We start from the raw sequence: 22645 nt of genomic DNA on the forward strand, positions 1-22645 counted from the left end.
CTAGATTACATTAGATAGGACATTAAAACAAAGTGCACATAGCAGTTTAATGTGGTATCAAGCCAAAACCATGTTAGCAGTCTTAGCATCTTGAAGTTTATTTTAGGAAATAAACCAGCTATTGTATCTTGACTAAAGAAACCTGGCTGAAATTATCCTGTACTGAATAGTCTAAAACTGACAACTAATGACACCACCATACTGACTAAATGTGGAAAAAAAAGTGAATGAATAAGGTCTCTGTGCATCTCTCTAACTTCTGCCATAACATTTAGGGGCTGACGTCTGGCACTGAACCCATAGGCAAATGTGTATTTGGAAGTAGGGGCAATAATTTTTAAAATGAACAGTAGGTATAGATTTTAAGAATATCAGAGGAAAAGATATAACCAACAGAAATGTCTAGTTTTGACGCAAACATTTTTGCAGCAGTAGCATCAAGTTTAATACTTTAAAGGCACTATCCAGTGACAAAACAAGAAATGTGAAATAAGACTAGTGGCTAACAATTAGGAGAGCTGTACAGAAATGCAGAATTGGAAATGGACAAGGGAGAAAGGGGAACAACAGAAAGAAAAATAAGAGCGTGAAAGCAACCAACAACATTCTGAAGGAAAAAAAAGCCAAGAAGGTACCAATCAAAAAAAAGGTTGGATCTAAAAGTAGAGGTTTCTCTTGGATTCAATGAAAATACTGATGGAGAGGGCTTCCAACTTAGGCTGTTTAAAATATGTTCAAGCAATCAAAGAATATGAAGGACAGAGGTATTTTCCATTTGGTTTGAAAAAGCTAGTCAAATGGAGTGGCCCAAAAAACACTGAACACTGCTCATACAGAAGAGGATGACTGGCAAAACTTATGCATTCAAAAATGAAGCTTTTGCAGATTATGAGATGGCCAAAAATGCTATTTTCAGTGCTTACAATTTGGTCACTAGAACTTAGATAATGGCGTTCAATACATGAATGCACTTAATATGGACAGCATACAAGAGACTCAAGGTGGCAACTCCAGGAATTTTAAAAAATTGTTTGTAGAAAACTAAAAAGTTACAACAACCAAACAGCTAAAATGGCTGATTACAGGCTTGTCCACAAGGTAGCTCCTTTATCGGTCACCTTGTTTAATGAGAAAATGACAGTAAGTGGGATAGTGAATGGCATGATGGAGAAGGGACAGCTGGGAACAAACTAGAATCCTCAGGCTAAAAAAGGAAAAAAAGTGTAAGGATAGGGCTAACATCCAAAAGTCTAAATTGTTTCCACAGCCACAGGATGGGAAATCTGAGTGGACTGTTACAGGCTAAGCCCATAATTTACTGGGGTACATGAAGACAGTGCAGACAAAAAAGCCTTAATCAAGAGCACAGCAGTGGTTCAGAGTACTGTCCTTAAGCCTCCAAAGCAACACCATATTTCTAAATGCTCTATCACATCTTTTGATAGAAAATGTTAGCATCTGTTATAAAGGAGGTAATAGAGTATGTAGAAATAAATAGAATCAAGCAGACTCAGCAAGCTTCATGAAGGAGAAATCATGCCCAATGAATTTACTTGACTTGTGTGGGGGTAACAAGCGGGAAAGATAAAAGGAAACCAGCGAATTTTCAGAAGGCATTTGATAAGCTACCACTCATTAGACCACAGCCCCTGATGTTTCAGGTTGCATATTTGCATGGTAGAGGATTCGCTAAATACTAGAAGTCAAGATTAGAGATTGAGGGTGAATTTTTAGGATGGCAACTGAAGCAAGTGGAATCTCAGTGATCAGTGCCATTGGCCCAATTATTTACAAAATGAAAAATAACCTGGATGAAAATGAACATATTCTTGTCACTCTCAAACCAAGCTATAATAAGTGGGAAGGCAAGCACTGAAGGTACAGTCTGCAGAGGGATAGAGACCACTAATCCAGAAAGAGGGATAGAGAGTACGAAGTACAGTATGGAAACAGACCCTTCAGCCTAACCCAATGCTGTCCAAATATCTCAAATGAATCTTGTCCCATTTGCCAACATTTGGCCTGTGTTCCTCTAAACCTTCCCTATTCATATAGCCATCCAGATGCCTTTTAAATGTTCGAATTGTACCAGCCTCCACCATCACCTCTGGCAGCAAGTTCCATACATGCACCACCCTCTGCGTGACAAAGGTGTCCCTTAGGTCCCCTTTAAATCTTTCCCCTCTCACCTTCAGCCTATGCTCTCTAGTTTAGGGTCCCCCGACCCTGGGGAAAAGACCTTGCACTATCCATGCCCAGTGATTTCAAACTTCTATTAGGCCATCTCTAAGCCTCTGACATTCCAGAGAAAATAGTGCCAGCCTATTTAGTCTCTCCCTATAGCTCAAAGCTTCCAACCGTGGCAAAGTCCTTGTAAGTCTTTTCTAAACCTTTCCACGTTTCACATCTTGCCTATAGCTGGTTTACCAGAATTGAATGCAGGATTGCGAAGTGGCCTAATCAATGTCCTATACAGCTGAAACATTACCTCCCAACTCTTATACTCAATAAGAGCTTCTGATAAAGGAAAGCATACCAAACACAGATAGGTTAAGCCAAATGGAGGCAGACAGAACTTAAATCAAGGGGATTGTGTCCTTGTTCAGGAATCACAAAACACATCCAAGTTCAGCAGGTAATAGGTACTTTATTTCAAAAGTGAGTAAGAATATAAAAATAGGGAGCTTTGCTAGAACTATACATGATACTTATTGGGTTACACCTCAGACTGAAGAGCTTTGGACCCCAAGATATACTAGCATTGCAGGCAGTCCAGAGAAGGCTCTCTAGGCTGATACTAGGTATGGAGGAACTGGCTTATGGCAATGTTGAGTACATTGGGCTTGTACTCATTAGATTTTAGGCAAATGAAGGTTGACCTTATGGAAATACCAGATTCACAAGGCACTAGAAAGAAAGGATTTTTCTCTCCTCGTGTGTCTTGGACCAGAAGACATCAGATTAAGGGGTTGCACATTTAAGATAAAGTGAGGTGTAATTTATTCTGAGGGCAGTGAATCTTTGTTTTCTTTGTCTTGACAGCTTTTTTGTGGTAAAGTAATTCAAAGATAAGATAGACAAAAATTTTTTTAAAAAGACAGGAAAATGAAGTTTTCAGATCAGTCATTATTCGAATTGAATGAGAGAGATGAATCGATGGGCTAAATGGCCTACTTCTGCTCCCACGTCTTATGGTAGGTGAATGCAGGACAGGTGATGATCTCAGTTAAAGGGAATTCTTGTGAAAAGAGAAGCAGCAATTCCCTATCCTACAGAGACAGGTAAATTTGTCACGCTCCGAGACAGTGGCTATCCAAATTTCCGCTGGGAAAAAGGCACAACTTCTTCCACTATTAAATAGTGATGCTTGAATGACAAGTACTAACAAGAGCATACACCTGGACTTTTGTCTCAAGTGCATGTGAAGTGACACCTCTGCCTAGAGCCAGGCACTAGACAGGGCTGACCAACTCCTGCATGTTGATTTTTTGGGGGGTGAAGGCAGTGATTTCAGAAAGGTCTGGTGAGTGAGAGACAGGAAAAGGTTCTGGGGATTTTTTCCTTCTAGAGCAGTGACCTGATTAAACACTAAACAGTCTGGATGCAATATAACTGAAGTCTCAGCTTACCTCCCATATTCATAAGGACACTATTCTGAAGCCAATCAGACCATCAAGACAGTGACCAACATATTGTGCCACGAGTGCTCTCATAACTAGGACTAAGATGGGATTCCTTTTGTTTGACACCCGAAATTAATCCATTTAGTCCAGAGATGTCTTTTTTTTAAAAATAACTTATGTCCATAAGCTGATTTTAAGAGGCCCTCAAACAAAATTGCTGGAGCAAAGGGACAAATCTACGTGCAATTAATAAGAGCCTGCAATACAGCTCAAGAGCATACTAAAGGTTCACACAGAGTCAAAAAAAAGGGAAGACAAGCAAGCAGAGACCTGAATGTTTCAGCCAAAGAACTGTGTATTAACATTACACATTTACATGGTGATCTACTGAAAGCCTTACAGTAGAAATGAAGTTGAGGCAGAGGGAGACCTGGAAAATTCCCAAAAAGCCTCATGCCCCATGAGCAAATACTGAACTTAAGAGGAAGATTAAACTTAGGAGGAGCACTGAGAGGCAAGAGTCAGGAGGTGACGACTTTGGCGCGAGGTGATTGTCGGGAAGGCTGGTAAGTATATTTAAACTTCTTACCTTGAGGCCAGCGAGGGAGGAGCAAGCAAAGGACTTCTGGGAAGGGTGAGTAGAACAGTTTATATTTGCACGGTTGCGTTACCAGAGACGCTACTCGGATAGTGTCTCCCACCCATCCTCCTCTAACCTTAAAAAAAAAGGTTGTGGGAGCTAGATTGACAAGGTAAGGTAACTAGTTATTCCCTAATTTTTTTTAAAAAGGAGTCACTTTAGGAGTTATAATAGTGGGAATGGAGTTTGGGGCAGTGAAATGTTCCTCCTGCAGAATGTGGGAAGTAAGGGTCACCACTAGTGTCACTGCAGACTACATCTGTGGGAAATGCACCCAACACCAGCTCCTCGAAAACCATGTTAGGGAACGGGAGCTGGAGTTGGATGAACTGCAGATCATTTGGGAGGCAGAGAGGGTTATTGACAGGACTTAGGAGGTAGTCACTCCCCAGATAAAAGAAAAAGACAGATGGGTGACAGTTAGGGGACTGGCAGGCAGTGCAGGGATCCCCTGTGGCCATTCCCCTCAACAGTAAGTATACCATTTTAGATACTGTTGAGGGGAGGATGGCTTTACTAGGGGAAAGCACTGGGGCACCTGCTGCTCAGAAGGGAAGGGGGAAGAGAAGCAGAGCAGTAGTCATTGGAGACTAGATAGTTAGGGGGACAGATAGGAAGTTCTGTGGGGATAAGAGAGAGACACAGTTGGTGTGGTGTTGGTGAGTTTGGGGGGGGGGAAGCAGCCCCAAGTCGTGGTCTTCATTGGCACCAACATAAGTCGGAAGAGAGATGGGGACTTGAGGCAGAAATTCAGGGAGCTAGGATGGAAGCTTTCAGCTAGGACAAAGTTGTTTTCTCTGGTTTGCTGCTCATGCTACATGCTAGTGATGTGAGGAATAGGGAGAGAAAGGAGTTGAACACGTGCCTACACGGATGATGCAGGAGGGAGGGTTTTTGATTATTTGGAGCTCTTTCTGGGGTAGATGGGACCTCTACAAGAAGGATGGTCTTCATCTAAACCAGGAGGGGTACCAATATCCTGGGTGGAAAATTCGCTAAAGCTATTAAGTGGATTTAAACTAATACAGCAGAGGGCTGGGAACCAAAATTGTAGGACAGGTACAGAAGAGGATAAGAGTAGGGAGTTCCCAAATCAAGTATCTGACACTAGCAAGGGAGAACTTGGATTGAAGTGTCTGTGTGTGTACTCCAACGTGAGGAGCATCCGAAATAAAGTGGGTGAACTGGCAGCGTGGGTTGGCACCTGGGACTTCGATGTTGTGGCCATTACGGAGACATGGATAGAACAGGGACAGCAATGGCTGTTGCAGGTTCCGGGATTCAGATGTTTCAATAAGAACAGAGAAAATGGTAAAAGAGGGGGAGGTGTGGCATTGCTGATCAGGGACAATATTACAGTTGTAGAAAGGACGTTTGGGGACTCGTTAACTGAGGTAGTATGGGCTGAGGTTGGAAATAGGAAAAGGAGAAGTCACCATGCTGGGAGTTTTCTATAGTCCCAGAGATTTAGAGGAAAGGATGGCAAAGATGATTCTCGATAGGAGTGAGACAGGCAGGGTAGTTGTCATGGGGAACTTCAACTATCCAAGTATTGACGGGGATCACGACAGTCCGAGTACTATAGATGGGTCAGTTTCTGTCCAGTGTGTGCAGGACGGCTTCCTGACACAGTATGTAGACAGGCCTACAAGGGGCGAAGCCACTTTAGATTTAGTATTGGGTAACAAGTCTGGCCAGGTGTTAGATTTGGAAGGAGAGGAGCACATTGGAGACAGCGATCACAATTCTGTCAGGTTTACTTTAGCGATGGAAAGGGATGGGTGTACTCCACTGAGCAAGAGTTACAGCTGGGGAAGGGAAATTACAATGCAATTAGGAAAGATTTAGGAAGCGTAGAATGGGGAAGGAAACTGCAGGGGATGAGCACATTAAAAACGTAGAGCTTATTCAAGAAAAAGCTCCTGTGTGTCCTAGATAAGTATGTACATGTCAGGCAGGGAGGAAGATATAGAACACATGAGCCACGGTTTACTAAGGAAGTGGAATCCCTGGTCAAGAAGAAGGAGGCAACTTATGTTAGGACAAAATGTGAAAACTCAGTCAGGGTGCTCGAGGGTTACAAGGAAGTCAGGAAAGACCGAAAAAGAGCTCAGAAGAGCCAGGAGGAGACATGAGACATTATTGGCGGATAGGATCAGGGTTAACCCTAAAGGTTTTCCAGAGGTATGTCAGGAATAAAAGAACGACGTGAGTTAAATTAGGGCCAATCAAGGATAATAGTGGGATGTTGTGTGTGCAGTCAGAGGAGATAGGGGAAGCACTAAATAAATATTTTTCAACAGTGTTCACTATAGAAAATGAAAATGTTGGCAAGGAAGATAGAGATACTTGCATCTAGACTAGAAGAGATGGAGGTTCACAAGGAAGAGGTATTAGAAATACTGCAGAGTGTGAAAATAGACAAGTCCCCTGGGCCAGATGGGGTCTCTCCTTCGATCCTCTGGGAAGCAAGGGAAGAGATTGCAGAGCTTTGGCATTGATCTTCAAATCATCATCGTCTGCAGGAGTAGTGGCGGAGGACAGCAAATGTGGTTCCCTTGTTCAAAAAAAAGGGTAGTAGAGACAACCCTGGTAATTACAGATCAGTGAGTCTCACTTCAGTTGTTGGTAAAGTGTTGGGAAAGGTTATAAGAGATAGGAGTTATAACCATCTAGAAAAGAATAATCTGATCAGGGACAGTTAGCATGGTTTTGTGAAGGGTAGGCCGTGTCTAATGAATCTTATTGACTTTTTTGGCAAAGTGACCAAACAGGTAGATGAGAGGAAACTGGTTGATGTGGTGTATATGGATTTCAGCAAGGCGTTCGATAAGGTTCCCCACAGTAGGCTATTGTACAAAATGCAGAGGAATGGAATTGTGGGAGATATAGCAGTTTGGATCAGTAATTGGCTTACTGAAAGAAAACAGAGGGTTGTAGTTGATGGAACACATTCATCTTGGTGTCCAGTTACAAGCGGCGTACTGCAAGGGTCGGCGGGGGTCTACTGCTTTTCGTCGTTTTTATAAATGACCTGGATGAGGGCTTAGAAAGGTGGGTTAGTAAATTTGCGGATGACATGAAGGTCAGTGGAGTTGTGGATAGTGACGAAGGATGTAGTAGGTTGCAGAGAGACATAGATAGGATGCAGAGCTGGGCTGAGAGGCGGCAAATGGAGTTTAATGCGGACAAGTGTGAGGTGATACACTTTGGACAGAGTAATCGGAATGCAAAGTACTGGGCTAATGGTAAGATTCTTGGGAGTGCAGATGAGCAGAGAGATCTTGGTGTCCATGTACACAGACCCCCGAAAATTGCCACCCAGATTGACAGGGTTGTTAAGAAGGCAGACAGTGTTTTGGCCTTTACTAATAGAGGGATTGAGTTCCAGAATCAGATGGTTATGCTGCAGATGTACAAAACTCTGGTACGGCCACACTTGGAGTATGGTGCACAGTTCTGGTTACCGCATTAAAAGAAAGATGTGGAAGCTTTGGAAAGGGTGCCGAGGAGATTTATTAGGATGTTGCCTGGTATGGAAGCAATGTCTTACGAGGAAAGGCTGAGGGCCTTGAGGCTGTTCTCAGAGAGAAGGTGGTTGAGAGGTGACTTAATAGAGACATATAAGATGATCAGAGGGTTAGATAGGGTGGACAGGAAGAGCCTTTTTCCAAGTATGGGAACGGCAAACATGAGGGGTCAAAAAACTTTAAAGTGAGGGGAGATAGGTATAAGACAGATGTCAGAGGTAGTTTCTTTACTCAGTAATAAGGGTATGGAATGTCCAGTTTGCCTGCAACTGTAGTAGATGCGCCAAGTTTAAGTCGTCATTGGACAGGCATATGGACATACATGGAATAGCGTAGGTAGGATGGGCTTCAGATTAGAATGATGGGGCGGCGCAACATCAAGGGCCGAAGGGCCTCTACTGCACTGTAATGTTCTATTAGAGACCAAAATCTCATATCTGCATGTATTTACCAAGCAGACCTCACAGGACTACCCACAGCAGTTAAAAAATATGTAGTGATACCAGGGTACGCAATCTTGGCCATGTACACAACGTGAAACAGAAAAATATCCTCCCATAAAACAGCATCCTCACTGCTTAGCTCCTGAGAAACCGGTGCAAGTTGAAAAATCATCTGATTGGGGAATTCTAGTACCCAAGCCTGACTGTTCAAGCAGATTCTACATATCCTACTGAACAGTAATGCAGTAACCATAAACTCCAACCAAATTCCTCACCAGGAGGATTGTATTGACAGCATTGAAAGAGCCATTTCTATAAAAAAGATTCGCTAAAGGGATGTTTGCAGATTTCCTTTATACCCCAAACTACAGAAAGAAATCAGCTTTTGTTATATCATTCGACCTTTTCCAACATTAAATTTGCCAACTGGCCTAAATAAATTCCACTAGTTCTAAAAGTGGGTTCATCAAGTAATGGCTTGAATTTCTAATTATGTAGGAGAAAGTGAGGACTGCAGATGCTGGAGATCAGTGCTGAAAAATGTGTTACTGGAAAAGCGCAGGTCAGGCAGTATCCAAGGAGCAGGAGAATTGATGTTTCGGGCATAAGCCCTTCTTCAGGAATGAGGAGGGTGTGCCAAGCAGACTAAGATAAAAGGTAGGAGGGGGGACTTGGGAATGCGATAGGTGGAAGGAGGTTAAGGTGAGGGTGATAGGCTGGAGAGGGGGTGAGTGCGGAGAGGTCGCAAAGACGACTGCAGGTCAAGGAGGCAGTGCCGAGTGTGAGGGTTGGGACTGAGATAAGGTGGGCGGGTGGGGGGAGTGGGAAAGAGGTGAAATGAGGAAGCTGAAGAAATCTGCATTCATCCTATGTGGTTGGAGGGTTCTTAGGCGGAAGACGAGGCGCTATTCCTCCAGGTGTTGTGTTGCCATGGTCTGGCAATGGAGTCATCCAAGGACCTGCATGTCCTTGGCGGAGTGGGAGGGGGAGGGGGAGTTAGTGTTCAACCACAGGGTGGTTGGGTTGGTTTGTGCAGGTGCCCCAGAGGTGTTCTCTGAAACGTTCCACAAGTAGGCGGCCTGTCTCCCCAATGTAGAGGAGGCCACATCGGGTGCAACGGATGCAGTAAATGTGGGTATGGAGGTGCAGGTGAATTTGTGACGGATATGGAAGGATCCCTTGGGACCTTGGAGGGAAGTGAGGGGGGAGGTGTGGGCACAAGTTTTGCATTTCTTGCGGTTGCAGGGGAAGATGCCGGGAGTGGAGGTTGGGTTGGTAGGGGGATGTGGACCCTACGAGGGAGTGGTCTTTCCGGAACACTGATAGGGAAGGGGAGGGAAATATATCTTTGGTGGTGGGGTCTGTTTGGAGGTGGCAGAAAAGATGGAGGATGATATGATGTATCTGGAGGTTGATGGGGTGGTAGGTGAGGACCAGTGGGGTTCTGTCCTGGTGGCGATTGGAGGGGCAGGTTTCAAGGGCAGAGGAACGGCAAGTGGAGGAGATGCGGTGGAGAGCATCGTCAACCACGTCAGAGGGGAAATTACAGTCTTTGAAGAGGTCCAATTCCAATACCGAACAACCCAGGTGGCCTCCTTCAAAGACTGCAATTTCCCCTCAGAGGGGCATTCCAAACACCCCTCCAAGTCCCTCCTCCCTACCTTTTATCTTAACCTACTTGGCACACCCTCCTCATTCCTGAAGAAAGGAATATGCCCGAAACGTCAATTCTCCTGCTCCTTTGATGCTGCCTGCCTTGCTGCGCTTTTCTAACTATGTAGTATACCTTGATTTCAAACTGGCATATAGTTGGCCCTCCAAGTGTCACTTAAAACAGATGGAAGTCCTTTCTGAAAAAGTAGTCTGCTGATTATTGCAAAGGTTCACCCTTTACTCCAACCTATCCTTGATTTAGTTTGAGGATATCTCATGTCCATAAACTGATTTTATGAAAAAGACAAATTTCTGGATTCAGTGGATTAATCGCAGGTGTCAAACAAAAGAAATTCCAGCTCTTAGCCTAGTTATGGGCGTGCTCATGGTACAATATATTGATCATTGTCTAGAGGGTCTGATGGGCTTCAGGATAGTGCCTTTGTGAATGTGGGAGGCAAGGTGAGACTTCATGTTGTGTCGCACCCAGACTTTTTATATTTACCTTTTTGAAACATTACAACCACAATTGTTACCTTGACACAATCTTGTCAAGTCTACCCAAGGGACATCACTAGTCAGGAACAGGTGGTGCCACAAACAGCAAACACACTGGCACTGAAAGTGCTCCTTCTCCCAATGCCAAACCGAAAATAAATGACGTTTTGAGGAAGTGTGCTTTCTACCATTAATTTGCTATCACTAGATAGGTGCCACTGAAATATGTAACAGAAGAAAACAAAAAAGGCAATGCAATCAGGATAACCTAGTGTGTAAGGTGTGGTCAATGATTCAGTGTAGTCTACTTGGACTTCAAGAAGGTAATGCATGGGAGACTGATAACGAGGGTAAGAGCCCATGAGATGCAAGGAAATTTGGTTAAAAGAATCCAGCACTAGCGGAGTTGAAAGAAGCAGAGGGTGATGGTTGACTGACTTTTTTTAGTGACCAAGTGCCTGTATCTAGTGGCAAATAGTAAACAGCATAGCTTTAGAATATACGAGGATATAGACATGCTAATCAGTGCAGAAGGAATTCACTGACAAATGTGAAGTGATGCACTTGGGCAGGATAAAGATAACAAGGAAATTTACATTGAATCATAGGACTCTGGGAAGGATATTAGTCTTTATTTGCCAAGGCAGAGTTTTAAGAGGAGGCAAGTTATGCTGGGACTGTATCAAGTTTGGTTAGGTCACAGTTAACAGTACTGAATTTTATTAATTGGAGGTATGTGATTTCAGATTGCAGAGGAGATTTATCCAGATGGTACCTGGGCTAGAGAATTTTCATCATGAAGTGAGATTGGACAAACTGGGTTTGTTTTCCTTGGAGCAGAGGAGACAGAGGAAGAATGTGATTGAAAATTATGAGGGGCATGGCAAGGGGAGACAACAGCATTAAGGGAATTGGGGGGGGGGGGGGGGGGGGGGGAAGATTCATTCAGACGGTAATCTGGAACTCTGCCTATAAGGATGACAAAGGCAGAAGCCCTCATGACATCTAAGTTTTGTGCACTTGCAATGCCCAAGGCAGACATGATTATGGACCAAGTGCTAGAAAATGGAATTTAAAATATGATTATGTACTGTTCAAAACCAATGGGCCAAAAGAACCTTTGTGCTCTATGACAGCTTTCAGCTTGTCACTCCCTATCTTAAATAACCGGTGCTGGCTGCCCCAAATTTTGCTAAATTCAAGGTCGTGATGGATGCTAGTGACCCTGAATATCTTCCCATTATTTGCTTCAAGATGATGAGTTGGACAAAGAGGATCCAGTGGGATCTCAAAAAACAAAAAAAGGGGGATATACTATGGAACAAGTAAAAAAATGGCATCATTACTGCTCTTAAATAATTTTGAAGTAGGTTTCTGTACATACAACAAACTCTCTAAACTCATGGAAAAATGCAAAAAAAAAATGCCAGATTATTTTAGAGCAGCAATGGCAAACTCTCTCAAAATACCTACAACCACAGGGGAAAAAAAAAGTGATAACTGATGATACTTTCTAAAATTTGTAGAAAATGACCCATGTATCAAGATGCTTAAAAGCATAACTTGGTATTGAGAGACTTGAATAATTGTTTATTTTAAGACACCAACATATAAACAAAGAATTAAGCCACAATTAGTTTCTCAAAGATGACATCTGCCCTCTCACCATGAAAAGGGAATTCAGCCTGTTATAATTGTTCCAGGGAGACATGCTAGTTACTGCAGCTTGTGCGCAGAAAATAACTTCAGACAATAATATTTGGGACAACCAATGACACATCACCCCACCCACACCATGAACTTAACTGTTATTCAGTCAAAGTATTTTAAAGCTAACACTGTAGCACTTTCATTTCTTTTTTCCTTCCCAGATTGAAGTGTTAGCTTAAAAAAGGTTTTTATATATAGGTTCATCTCCAGCGTTTGCATCTTCCTTTGAGTAAGTTTACTTTTTAGTAATAAACCTGTTATTCAGGGTCAAAAGAAACCTTTTTGAATTGTTTTACATTAAACATGATGCTATCCTAAAACCACTAACTGGCCAGATCTCTCACTCTGGTTAAACCTAACACTTGCTATGACCAGTGGAGTAGAAGTAAATAGTCAGTGTAACACTTCAAATCAGGCATAATAGGGTGAGTTCAGCATTAGAATCTAAAAACAAAATTATGATTTAGGGGAACAATTGGGAAGACCAGAAACAGTGATGTACAGGAAAAAGCTTGTATTCAGCATTCCTTAACATTTTTAGAACATGCCAAACCACTCAGTACCAATTAATTTGGAGCATTTACTTTTTCATTAATAAACAGAGCGACACCACAGACAGTAAATGAATTTAATGACTAACTGTTTTAGTCTGTAAAAAAGTTGAAAAGTACTGAGTTTCTCTAGTATATCAGACACAGTATGTGTGCAGAACCAGTTTCTGCTTAGCAACAATTGCCCTAGGTGTTAACTTTAACTCTCTCCACAAACTCTGAATGCCTCCGACATCGGTTTCAGAAACTCAGGATCTGTATTGTTGTTTCAATTGTCTGTGATTTTGGTTGATCCTGGATTGAGGCATCAATGTCTAGAATAGAACTTGAGCTCAACTTTCTGAAATGACCCAAAACTGACACTTGTGTCTTTTTAAAAACCCAAACTTCAACTTTTATTACCAAAGAAAAAAAAAATCAGCACAACATGTTCATAATAGATAAAAACATTATTCTTTTCAGGAAAGTGGGTATCTTGGGCAAAGCCCACCCCAAATGCCTTTGAACCCAGTGGCTGGCTAGAAGGCATTAAGAGTTAACCATATTAAGCTATGGAACTGATGTTACTGTGAGCCAGGTGGGATAAGGAGGTCAGATTTCTTTCCTGAAAGATCAAGTACACACTTTTGGTAAAACTAAGTCTATACAAAATTTTAAAAAATTGTCAAGTGTTATGCACTGAAGCAATGAACTTCAGTAGATTAATGGATTTTTACCTAAATCATTACCTACAACTATAATGAATATGGAAGAGTAGGAAAGTCAATAAGATTATTGTTAATCTGACTATGACGTGAATTCCACTTACCTGCCTACTTTTGATATCCTTCAACTCTCATCAAGAACCTACCTCTGTCATAAAATATTCAATGCAGGGGGTGGGTCTTATAACAGAGGAACTTCTGCACTGTCGTAAATTGAGACCGCTTATCAAAATTGTGTCTCTTACATTTAGTCTCTCTTTTCAACATCCACCCATCAAACCCCCTCAACACCTCATGTTGTTTCACTACGATCACTTCATACCTCAATTCTAATGCATATAGGCATAACCTGGGTTAAAAAAAACTTTCCTTCTCAGACACTCCATGTCAAGCAGTGAACCCATTCATGGTTTTAAAATAATTAGAACCTCAATGAAGACTTTATGCAGTATTCCAGATGTTTTAATCAAAAACTTATACAGCTGCAGTGTTTGGTGCCCCTGCATACGTGTAGTTCATGTACCAGGGCACCCAGATCCCCCTTTGCCTCAGTTCTTCAGTATTTAAAATATGCTGCTTCTATATCCTTCCTGCCACAGTAGACAAGTCCACATTTTTCAACATTATGACCCCATCTGCCTTTTCTCCCCTCACCCACATTCCTTTGTAGACTGCTATCCGCTTCACAACACGTTAGCAGCAAATTAGCATATCTTCAGTTCCTTTCTTGCTTTTTACACAGACCATTTTATGATCTGCCAGTATTTCCAAGTAGTGCTTATTTACCGGAGGACAGTGTCAAATAAAAATTTTAGGTACTTTACAGCCTCACGGACTCAAAACAGAATTTAAAATAAAGCATAACCTCTGTACACACCCACCTTCCCCTGACAGTGTCCACAGAACAGACCCACTTTCTCTTTCACACCTTATACTTATACGTATATTACATAGCCACCTTACCTTTTCACTCATCACTGCCAGTCATCTTTTGCTCTAGGTACCCCTCAAATCTTTTTCACTTGCACCTCTCCCACTTTAATTAACATGAAATAAATAATTTTCCAGTTTCTTACATCATACTGCATTTAACAGTTAAATGCAGTAAGTTCTTAAAGACAACATTCTAATTAACAGAATGCAACTAAAGCAAACTATGAAACTGGAGGGTGGAATTAAAGAATGCTATTCTTTTAGAAGTATTAAACTTAGTTTCTTTAACCCAACCACAAGGTCAGGAAAGAGTTGATTGCATAATATAGGTAGCTTCCCCCTCAACTGCATACTCGATAAAATAACCAAGTAGCACAACTGGTGATCAAGAATGTGCAGCTGAGGCTACCTTTGAATACTGCAAGAGGTCTGTCCAAGATATCAAGTCAAATTTGCAATTTATAAGACAGACAATGTCCTATTGTTACTTTGTCAATTCAAAAAAAAATCAGTTAATTGCCCCATAATGTCATCCAGCTACATCAGTACACTATGATTCACTGCAAAATTAATCCTAAACACAAATAATCCAATCACTAGTTAACCAGCCATAAATACTTTTCAATTCTTGGAGAAAATCAACTGAGTGTGAAAAAGCTCCAGATTATGTAATGTCCTTTGTACAAATGCCAAACTCAAATTTAATTTTTATATACTGAATGAAAATATAGCCTTGGATTCAAAAACATTATGACTTTAGCTAAGTTCACCTCCAATTCCAGTTTTAAAAATGATTTATTTTTTGTAGTAATTTAGATCTTAAGCCTTAAGATTCAGTTTCTGACTTTTGGACTTTATTTTATTAAATATAACCTGAATAGCCACCAGTGGACAAATGCAATACTTTGGCAGGAATGAGAAATACATTGCTTCCTGGAACTCTATAGTAGCTACACTAACCCAATATATGATGCTAGTGCAAATTTTATTTATTTTATGTCATAATTGCACAAGCATGGAACCAAGTCCAGGGCTGATTGAACCAATTTCCCCACCAACCTTCATTCAGGTAACCAAAATTCAATCTATTTTCATAAGCAGTTTGAATTGAACTTTTAGAAAACTGGTTCTAGTTTACTTGTGTTACAAAAGTGACCACACTTCAAAAGATGCTTAAATTTGACCTAAAATCAGTGTTGTGATATCTTTACATCATGAATGCTATGTAAACATGTTTTTTTAAATATACCAAATTGCTGTTGAACCTAGCTATGATGCTTCATCTATGCCAAAGTCTGATTGGTGATGACAAAAACAATCCTTAAAATCTAATGGGAGGCAGACAAGAAAACATTCGTGAGCATTCCCACCCAATTTGGTGACTAAAACCCCACACACCCTCAAATCTGATGCAGACAAAGAATGTTGAGTTAAACTGAAGCATCTCTTGTTTAAATTCATTAAGAGTAGTCATTTATGCAATAGTACAGAACTAAAATCTCAAAATAAACAGCATATTGTTATTTGGGAACAGTTAATAGGGGAGAACAAATTTCAATAGGAAAAATGCTAACTTGAATGAAAGTTGCAGTCTCATGAACATAAACAGAAGGGCAACTGTGATTTCCCTCAAAATGATATGTTTTACACAGACGTGAAAAGTTGCTTTTAAATGCGATGCATTGCTATTTGCACCATTTAGAACGGTGCATGGTTAGGGAAGCTTTACAGATTTTTAAAAATAAGTTTAACTATAAGTCTAGTAAAATATAGTTGCTCTTTCCACCACCCAAAACTGGCTTTATCTGAACTTGCCAACAACTATAGCAAATTATAAAATGATTAGACACGAGCGCACCCGTCATGCTTTATATCTTTTAGTCATCATAAAAGATTGATACAATGCTTGCTGCTGGTGTTATGCTTATTTTTGGAATAAAAGGCATTTAAATTAATTTAATAAGCATCATGCCACCAAGACCATAAATCAATAATCAATAATTGCAACTACCAACAATGTACTTAGTAGAATGAATAGTGTTTGATGGCAAGGATAAATTTGGTTAAAAGCCAAATATGAACATGACAATTTTTTATTTAAAAAAAAGAGCACTACACACCTCAAATAAACTACCTCTACATTTATCTCCCTGTTACCTGTGTGGTGGCTGAAAAGGTCCAAAGTGAAAAAGGATGCTACATCTGACTTCTTTCTTGCTGTCTCCATTACTTTTCTTATCTGACCCTAGTGCTCTCTCTGCGTTTCCACTGCCACTGTTCCCTTCACTGTAATTTGCAGAAGAGTTAACAGGCTCAGGATCATTCGTACATACATCTTTCTACCCTTCACCTATAAAGATGTACATCAAGTGTATTATGCAAGACAGCAAATCCTACAGCTTCTACTCTAAAACAAATTTCAGACTTGAAGTAACTTAATACAAGTTAACTGGGATTTCACTTGTAACATCAACCTATCAAAGTCATGGCATCACAGGTGTAGGAATGCGGCTTTATTTCCCTACTCGAGTTGTCTCTTGAGCATGCATTTCTAATAGGCATACCAAGGAAGGAAGACAACTGAATCTTTGGGCACGTTACCAGCTGAAGCTGCATCAGCACATTAGCTGAAGCCCATTTGCTGCAGGCAATGAATGCCTTAAGAACGTGAATGTTTGTTAAAAGCCAACTTCAGATTTTTAATGCAAAATTCAAAAGCAGCAGCATTGAGATTTGAAAATATCACTAAGAGTCAAAAGTACCAAATGGGTCAAAGAAATGATTAAGTACATTAGTTAAATTTTCTGAAATTTGAATTTCAACCCCTCACCACAGTAAGGTTAACCCAATTATCAAATTTTACCACATGGTGGTGCTGTTGCTAACATTGTGCAGTTGCAGGGACTTATGGAACAATGAATGGAGAAAATAAGACTAACAATAATAGAAAAGGAAGGTGATACATATTGGGAAAACATAAAAATGTACATACATAATGAAGGACAAGTGCAGACAAATGTCAGTTCAGAGTGAAAGGAAAATTTGGTAAAATCCATTGAAATGGTGCAGTTACACACCATGCAGTATTACGCTATGACTGAGTGTTACAATGAAGTTTTCTCCAACTGCAAGCTCCAAACAATATTGGCGACAACTTAGTTTTAAACAACCAACGAAGGAAATCTCTATTCCCACTGAAAAAAGGTAACAGGTACTGTGAATGCTCAACCAGCTGAGACCATGCAGTTCAACAGCAGAGGAATATTAAGCATCACATTACTTGTTCAATCAGTACTCTCTATCTTGTTAGAACACAATGCTTTCAATCTAGGATCCCAAAAGGTTAAGCTTCTGCCAATCACAATTTATAAACCCTTCCCTATGTCAATTTATTGGACTACATGTGAAAGACCACAACTGCATGACCATAATTTACAGCAGTTCTCCTTGAAATACCTGTAATTGACAAGATAGAAGAAAAAACATTCCAGAACAAAATTACTAACAGATTTCCTTGTACTGGTTTACTGGAAAGTAACCTGAACATTTATCTGGAACTAACTAGAAAAAAAATTTGAGGCTCCAGTTGTAGCATTCTCTTCTCACAGGCATATGGCAGTGCCTCCCTCTCTTTACTTTCATCCTCCTCTTATTCCCCCAAATCCCTCACCAACTCCCTGCTTACCAATCCAGAATAACCAGATAACCAAACGACTATATTTGGGCATCTACCAAGTGGTTAGAAAGGGAACAGAAACTCATGCTGTCTCAAGTCTGTGAACAGTACATTACCACCATCGTTCTACCGATGATGTAGCCTGAAAAACTAGTTTCAGCTGTCCAGCATAGCAACATTGGCACTTTTACTCAGTTATGCTAAGTATCAAACCCTGGGTAGACTGGCATGTCGCTACTGTCACAAGTCTGTACCTTTAAGTTTTTGACTGGCCTCAGAAAAACCATGTTGGACAACTCAAAGCACGTCCCTTAACATTCTAGGTAGGTAAGCTGCTCCCGAAATAGAAACAGAGCTGAGGTAATGAATAAGAATATGAAACTAGCAAATAAAAAAGTTCCAAATGAGTGTATTACACTTCTGAAAATTGATTGCTGCAGGATTTGGAGTACTGCAGAACAGATTTCATTGCCATCATGAACAGCAAGTTTTGAAAACCATAAAAGAGGTACAGTTAAGGTGATCAAAGTGATTTATGTATTTACAAGTTAAGGCAAAGTCCCAATAACCCTAAGAATATGCACCAAGATGGGCCACAAGCATTCAACTTAGGCCTTTAACAAATTTGATAACTATAACTTAATTTTTCAAGCTCCCTTTGATCACACCATTAGGTAGATAGCAAATATTCCTTTGATCAATTTGCCTATGTACGGTGAAGTAACTTGTTTTGCCTAAAGAACATTGCTGAAAATTTCCTAAACTGTTAGCGATTGACATTAGCAAATAAAAAATATATTTCAACTTAAAATAAAATTAGAAATACCCTGTGATAACCAAAACAACAAAAGCTTTCAAACGAAATGTAGCAAATCACTAAAGTTTTCTAGATTTACAAGCCATTTCAAAAAGGAGCAAAATCTTAATGTCCTGTGGCTTTATAGGTTAAATTGAATTTGTAAGTCAATTTTTTAATACTGCCATAAAAATGCAGTTCTCAAAGTATCCTATCATAATCTAATACAGAACAACTGCAAGTATTACTTACCCTAAAGGTTTTGGCTTGTGCGTATCTAACGAATGTAACTGACATCTTTTGTTCTTTTTACTTTTAGGAATTGCATCAATAGTCTCATTTAGTTTAGACCTAAGAAGAAATTCAGAACTTACTATATAGAACTCATTGACAAAGTAAAACATTTTCCAACAAACTCCTGTGGCCCTGCATGCAGGTAACTCAACTTGACAGTAGTCCATTACATGATTTACACCAAAATAGTCCATTTCAAATAATGCAGACTGTTATCTTGATTGGGACTCTCTGGATAGAAGGGAAAGGGGCCGAAAATAATTTCCTTTAAACTGGCAAAATGCAACAAACAAATAATAAAATCAGGCTCTAATCAGGTCAGAAAAAAGTTAAAATATAATTGCAAAGGGCAGGGGAAGGAAAGTCAGTCTCATGCTTTCAGAACATAACTGGACCTTTGAGAATGGCAGAGATGATTTTTCAGAGAAACAATGCTTGTTTTCATATAGCTACAGACCCAACCAAATTAATGGAATGGCATATTTTTTATCTTTTTCAAAAAGATAGAAGACTAATAGTGTAGAACCTTTAAATTGTTCATCCGCAGCTAACGTATTGTTAATTGTGACATTAAGTTGCTCATTTCAACTTGTTACAGACTTTATAAAATGTTGAATTTATTCAAAACTCCTAAATTTAAATGTTGAAATTATCCCAGTTTTAGCCATTTCCGCTTCACAGCAGAAGGCTGTATCAATTTTTTTTAAAAATCACTTCTGCAGTCTCAATCAAAAAACTTCACAAATCATTTCCAAGTTCATTTCATGAATTTGTATTCAGCTGAAATTAACACTGTTACAAAAAGGTAACTAGTCAACATTTTTCTATTTAAGAGATTTTAAATTGCATGCCATAATGAATCTAAGTAACTTTCCAAATTTGTTAATCAGAACCCATAACACACATACCCTGCTAAATACTCCTTTAGTTCCCAGATTGATTAAGTTAGTATTTACGATGAATGAGATATGTATAATAAAACTGCTGCACAAGTCAGTAGTTGAAGTCCATTTAATTGGACGTGTTTTATTCCCTCCTCAACTGAGCAGCTCAGGACAAGATCTTATTAACGGCACAGAAAAGTCAGAATGAAACTAGATTAGTCTTATCAATACATTTGCTCCTGTGCAAATTTGGTCAAATACACTCAGTCTTAAAATATCATGGATTGTAAATAGTCAGGAAATGGCAACAAGATGATTTAGTCAGATTTAATCTCAAAAAGGGAAATAAGTATTGACTTACCCATGCACGTAAAATAACGTGAACAGTTTTTTTGCATCCGTCATGCAAGCACGAGTTACCGAAAGAACTCCTGTGGGTCCCACTGAAAGTGGCTCCAAAGCTGGATTACCAGATTCTACTAGCTGGGAAAAAAGTCGTTCCACACTGCGTCGACACCCAACACATGGAACAAGCTGAGAAAGTGCACTGAAGACTTCACGGGATGTCACCATCATAGCAATATTAAGGTCTTGCTGCTTGAGCATGCCATGTTGCTAAAACAAAATAGACTTAATGTTACATAATGTTACATAAATCTAGATCTTGAGAAAGGAGATCCTTGGTTGGAAAAACTTTGGTTATTTTTAAGAACATTAACTGCAACCCTCTTTAGGTTACAAAGGAAAGAGCAATACTTTAAAAATGAAATGAGATGTTAAAGGGTTAATTGGCTCTGCTGACAAGGAAGAAATTGGATGTCGGGGGGTGGTGTTCTTCTGTCTTGTAGGCAGGATGCGACAACCTAATCACTTCACACTGCTCTTGGGTGGCATGTAACTATGAGGGAGTGGTAGGGGTTTGTGCCTTGTGTGCATGACCGACTGATGTAAAACCCTGTAAAAAGCACTGTTTCCTTGTTCAGGGAGCTTCACTTGACATGCTTCACAAGCATCGTGAATATTAAGTGATCCTCAAGGCTAAAAATTGTGGCTGCTCACAGAAGTTGGCGCATTGCGGTTGCATCAAGCATATAAGAATCAAGGGAATCGAACAATTTTCAAATGAACTGAAATGTTGCATTTTCCATCTACTCATTTTAAAATGCACTACAGATTCAGACCCCTTTTCTAGTTCACGTTTAGGAAGACAATAGAATTTGGCATGATTTGCAAAGATGGTCCAAGTCAGGACAGGCTGTTTTCCCTGGAGTGTTGGAGGTTGAGGGGTGACCTTAGAGGTTTATGAAATCATGAGGGACATGGATAGGGTAAATAGCCAACACCTTTTCTCCAAGGTGGGGAGAGCACAAACTAGAGGGTATAGGTTTAGGGTGAGTGGGGAAAGATAAAGAAGGGACCTAAGGGGCAACTTTTTCATGAGAGTGATGCACACATGGAATGAGCTGCCAGATGAAGGTGGTGGTGGGGTGGTTAGTACAATTACAACATTTAAGGCATGTGGATAGGTATATGAATAGGAAGGGTTTGGGAGGTGGTGGGCCAAATGCTGGCAAATAGGATTAGATTCACAGTATATAGGATATCTGGTCAACACAGACGAGTTGGATCGAAGAGCCTGTTTCTGTACTTTATATCTTGATGACTAAGCAGACTAAGAGCTGAGACAATGGATTATCTATTTGTATTCTTTACAAAGAGAAGAGAGAATTCTTGACAAGGCCAGGCATTTTTTGCCATTCCTGACCACCACTGAGGATCAGTCACCTTCTTAAATGACAGTCGATGGTGGAGCTACATCCAGAGCACAGTCAGGAAGTAAGCTCTAGGGTTTGATTCAGTGACTGAACAACAGTATATCCAAGTCAAGATGGTGTGTGTAACTTGAGAAACTTCCAGGTAGCGTTGCTATGAAAGTCTACAGTTCTTTGTGATAGAGGTTAATAATTGAGATAGTGCTGTCCAAGAAACCTTTTGAGCAATTGCAAGGCCTCGTTGGTCATATGTACTGTCATAACTGACTTGGTGAAGGGAGGAACTAGGTGTTTGTCTGTTTTCTAAATTCACTCTTGGGATATGAGCATTGCTGACAAGGCCAGCATTTATTATCCACCCAAATTGCCCTTCAGGTGGTAGTGAGCTACGTTCTTGAACCACTGCAGTCCATGGGTTGTAGGGACTCAATGTAGGGAGAAAGTTCCAGGATTTTGACCCAGCAACACTGAAGGAATTACAACATTTTTTGTACGTTAGGATATATTTCCACATTAGGATGGTGAATAGCTTGGTGGGGAATTTGCAGATGGGAAGTTCACCGATGTATCTGCTGCCCTAGTGCTTTTTCGATGCAAGTGGTCATAGCTAGTGTCACTTAAATGGGCTAATTTTGTACTTAATGATGCAGAACTTGGGTTTGTTTTTGGGGTTGCATTCATTTAGATTATTCCAACACACTCCTGAACAGCCTTTAGATAAAAGGTGTAAGGGGATAAATTCTGGCTCAAGCATTTCTCAGCCTCCAACAGCACTGTGCCCAGTCTTCCCCAACAGGTTACACACCAGCCATCCCTTCAACATCACCAGGTTAAAATTTTTGACTCCTTTAAAACCATTATGGCATATTAATTAACTGCAGGGCTAAGAGATGATAGATGTTTGGGTATGGTCATCCCACAGCTTTAACCAGGTATAT

The 22645-nt window shown here is 40.3% G+C and overlaps 1 protein-coding gene across 3 annotated transcripts in view; it reads right to left on the reverse strand.

Annotated features, from left to right (window-relative positions):
- Nucleotides 1-22645, reverse strand: part of ggnbp2 (gametogenetin binding protein 2) — a 77103-nt gene that overhangs the window by 20385 nt on the left and 34073 nt on the right. For all 3 annotated transcript variants that reach the window (XM_060848136.1, XM_060848135.1, XM_060848133.1), the window contains exons 3-4: nucleotides 20297-20550; nucleotides 19010-19108 (exon numbers count right to left, since the gene is read on the reverse strand). In XM_060848136.1, coding sequence (XP_060704119.1) covers nucleotides 19010-19108; nucleotides 20297-20550 — 353 coding nt within the window. The remainder of the gene's footprint in view (nucleotides 1-19009; nucleotides 19109-20296; nucleotides 20551-22645) is intronic.

Source organism: Hemiscyllium ocellatum, chromosome 31, assembly GCF_020745735.1.
Source record: "Hemiscyllium ocellatum isolate sHemOce1 chromosome 31, sHemOce1.pat.X.cur, whole genome shotgun sequence".
Taxonomy (NCBI): domain Eukaryota; kingdom Metazoa; phylum Chordata; class Chondrichthyes; order Orectolobiformes; family Hemiscylliidae; genus Hemiscyllium; species Hemiscyllium ocellatum.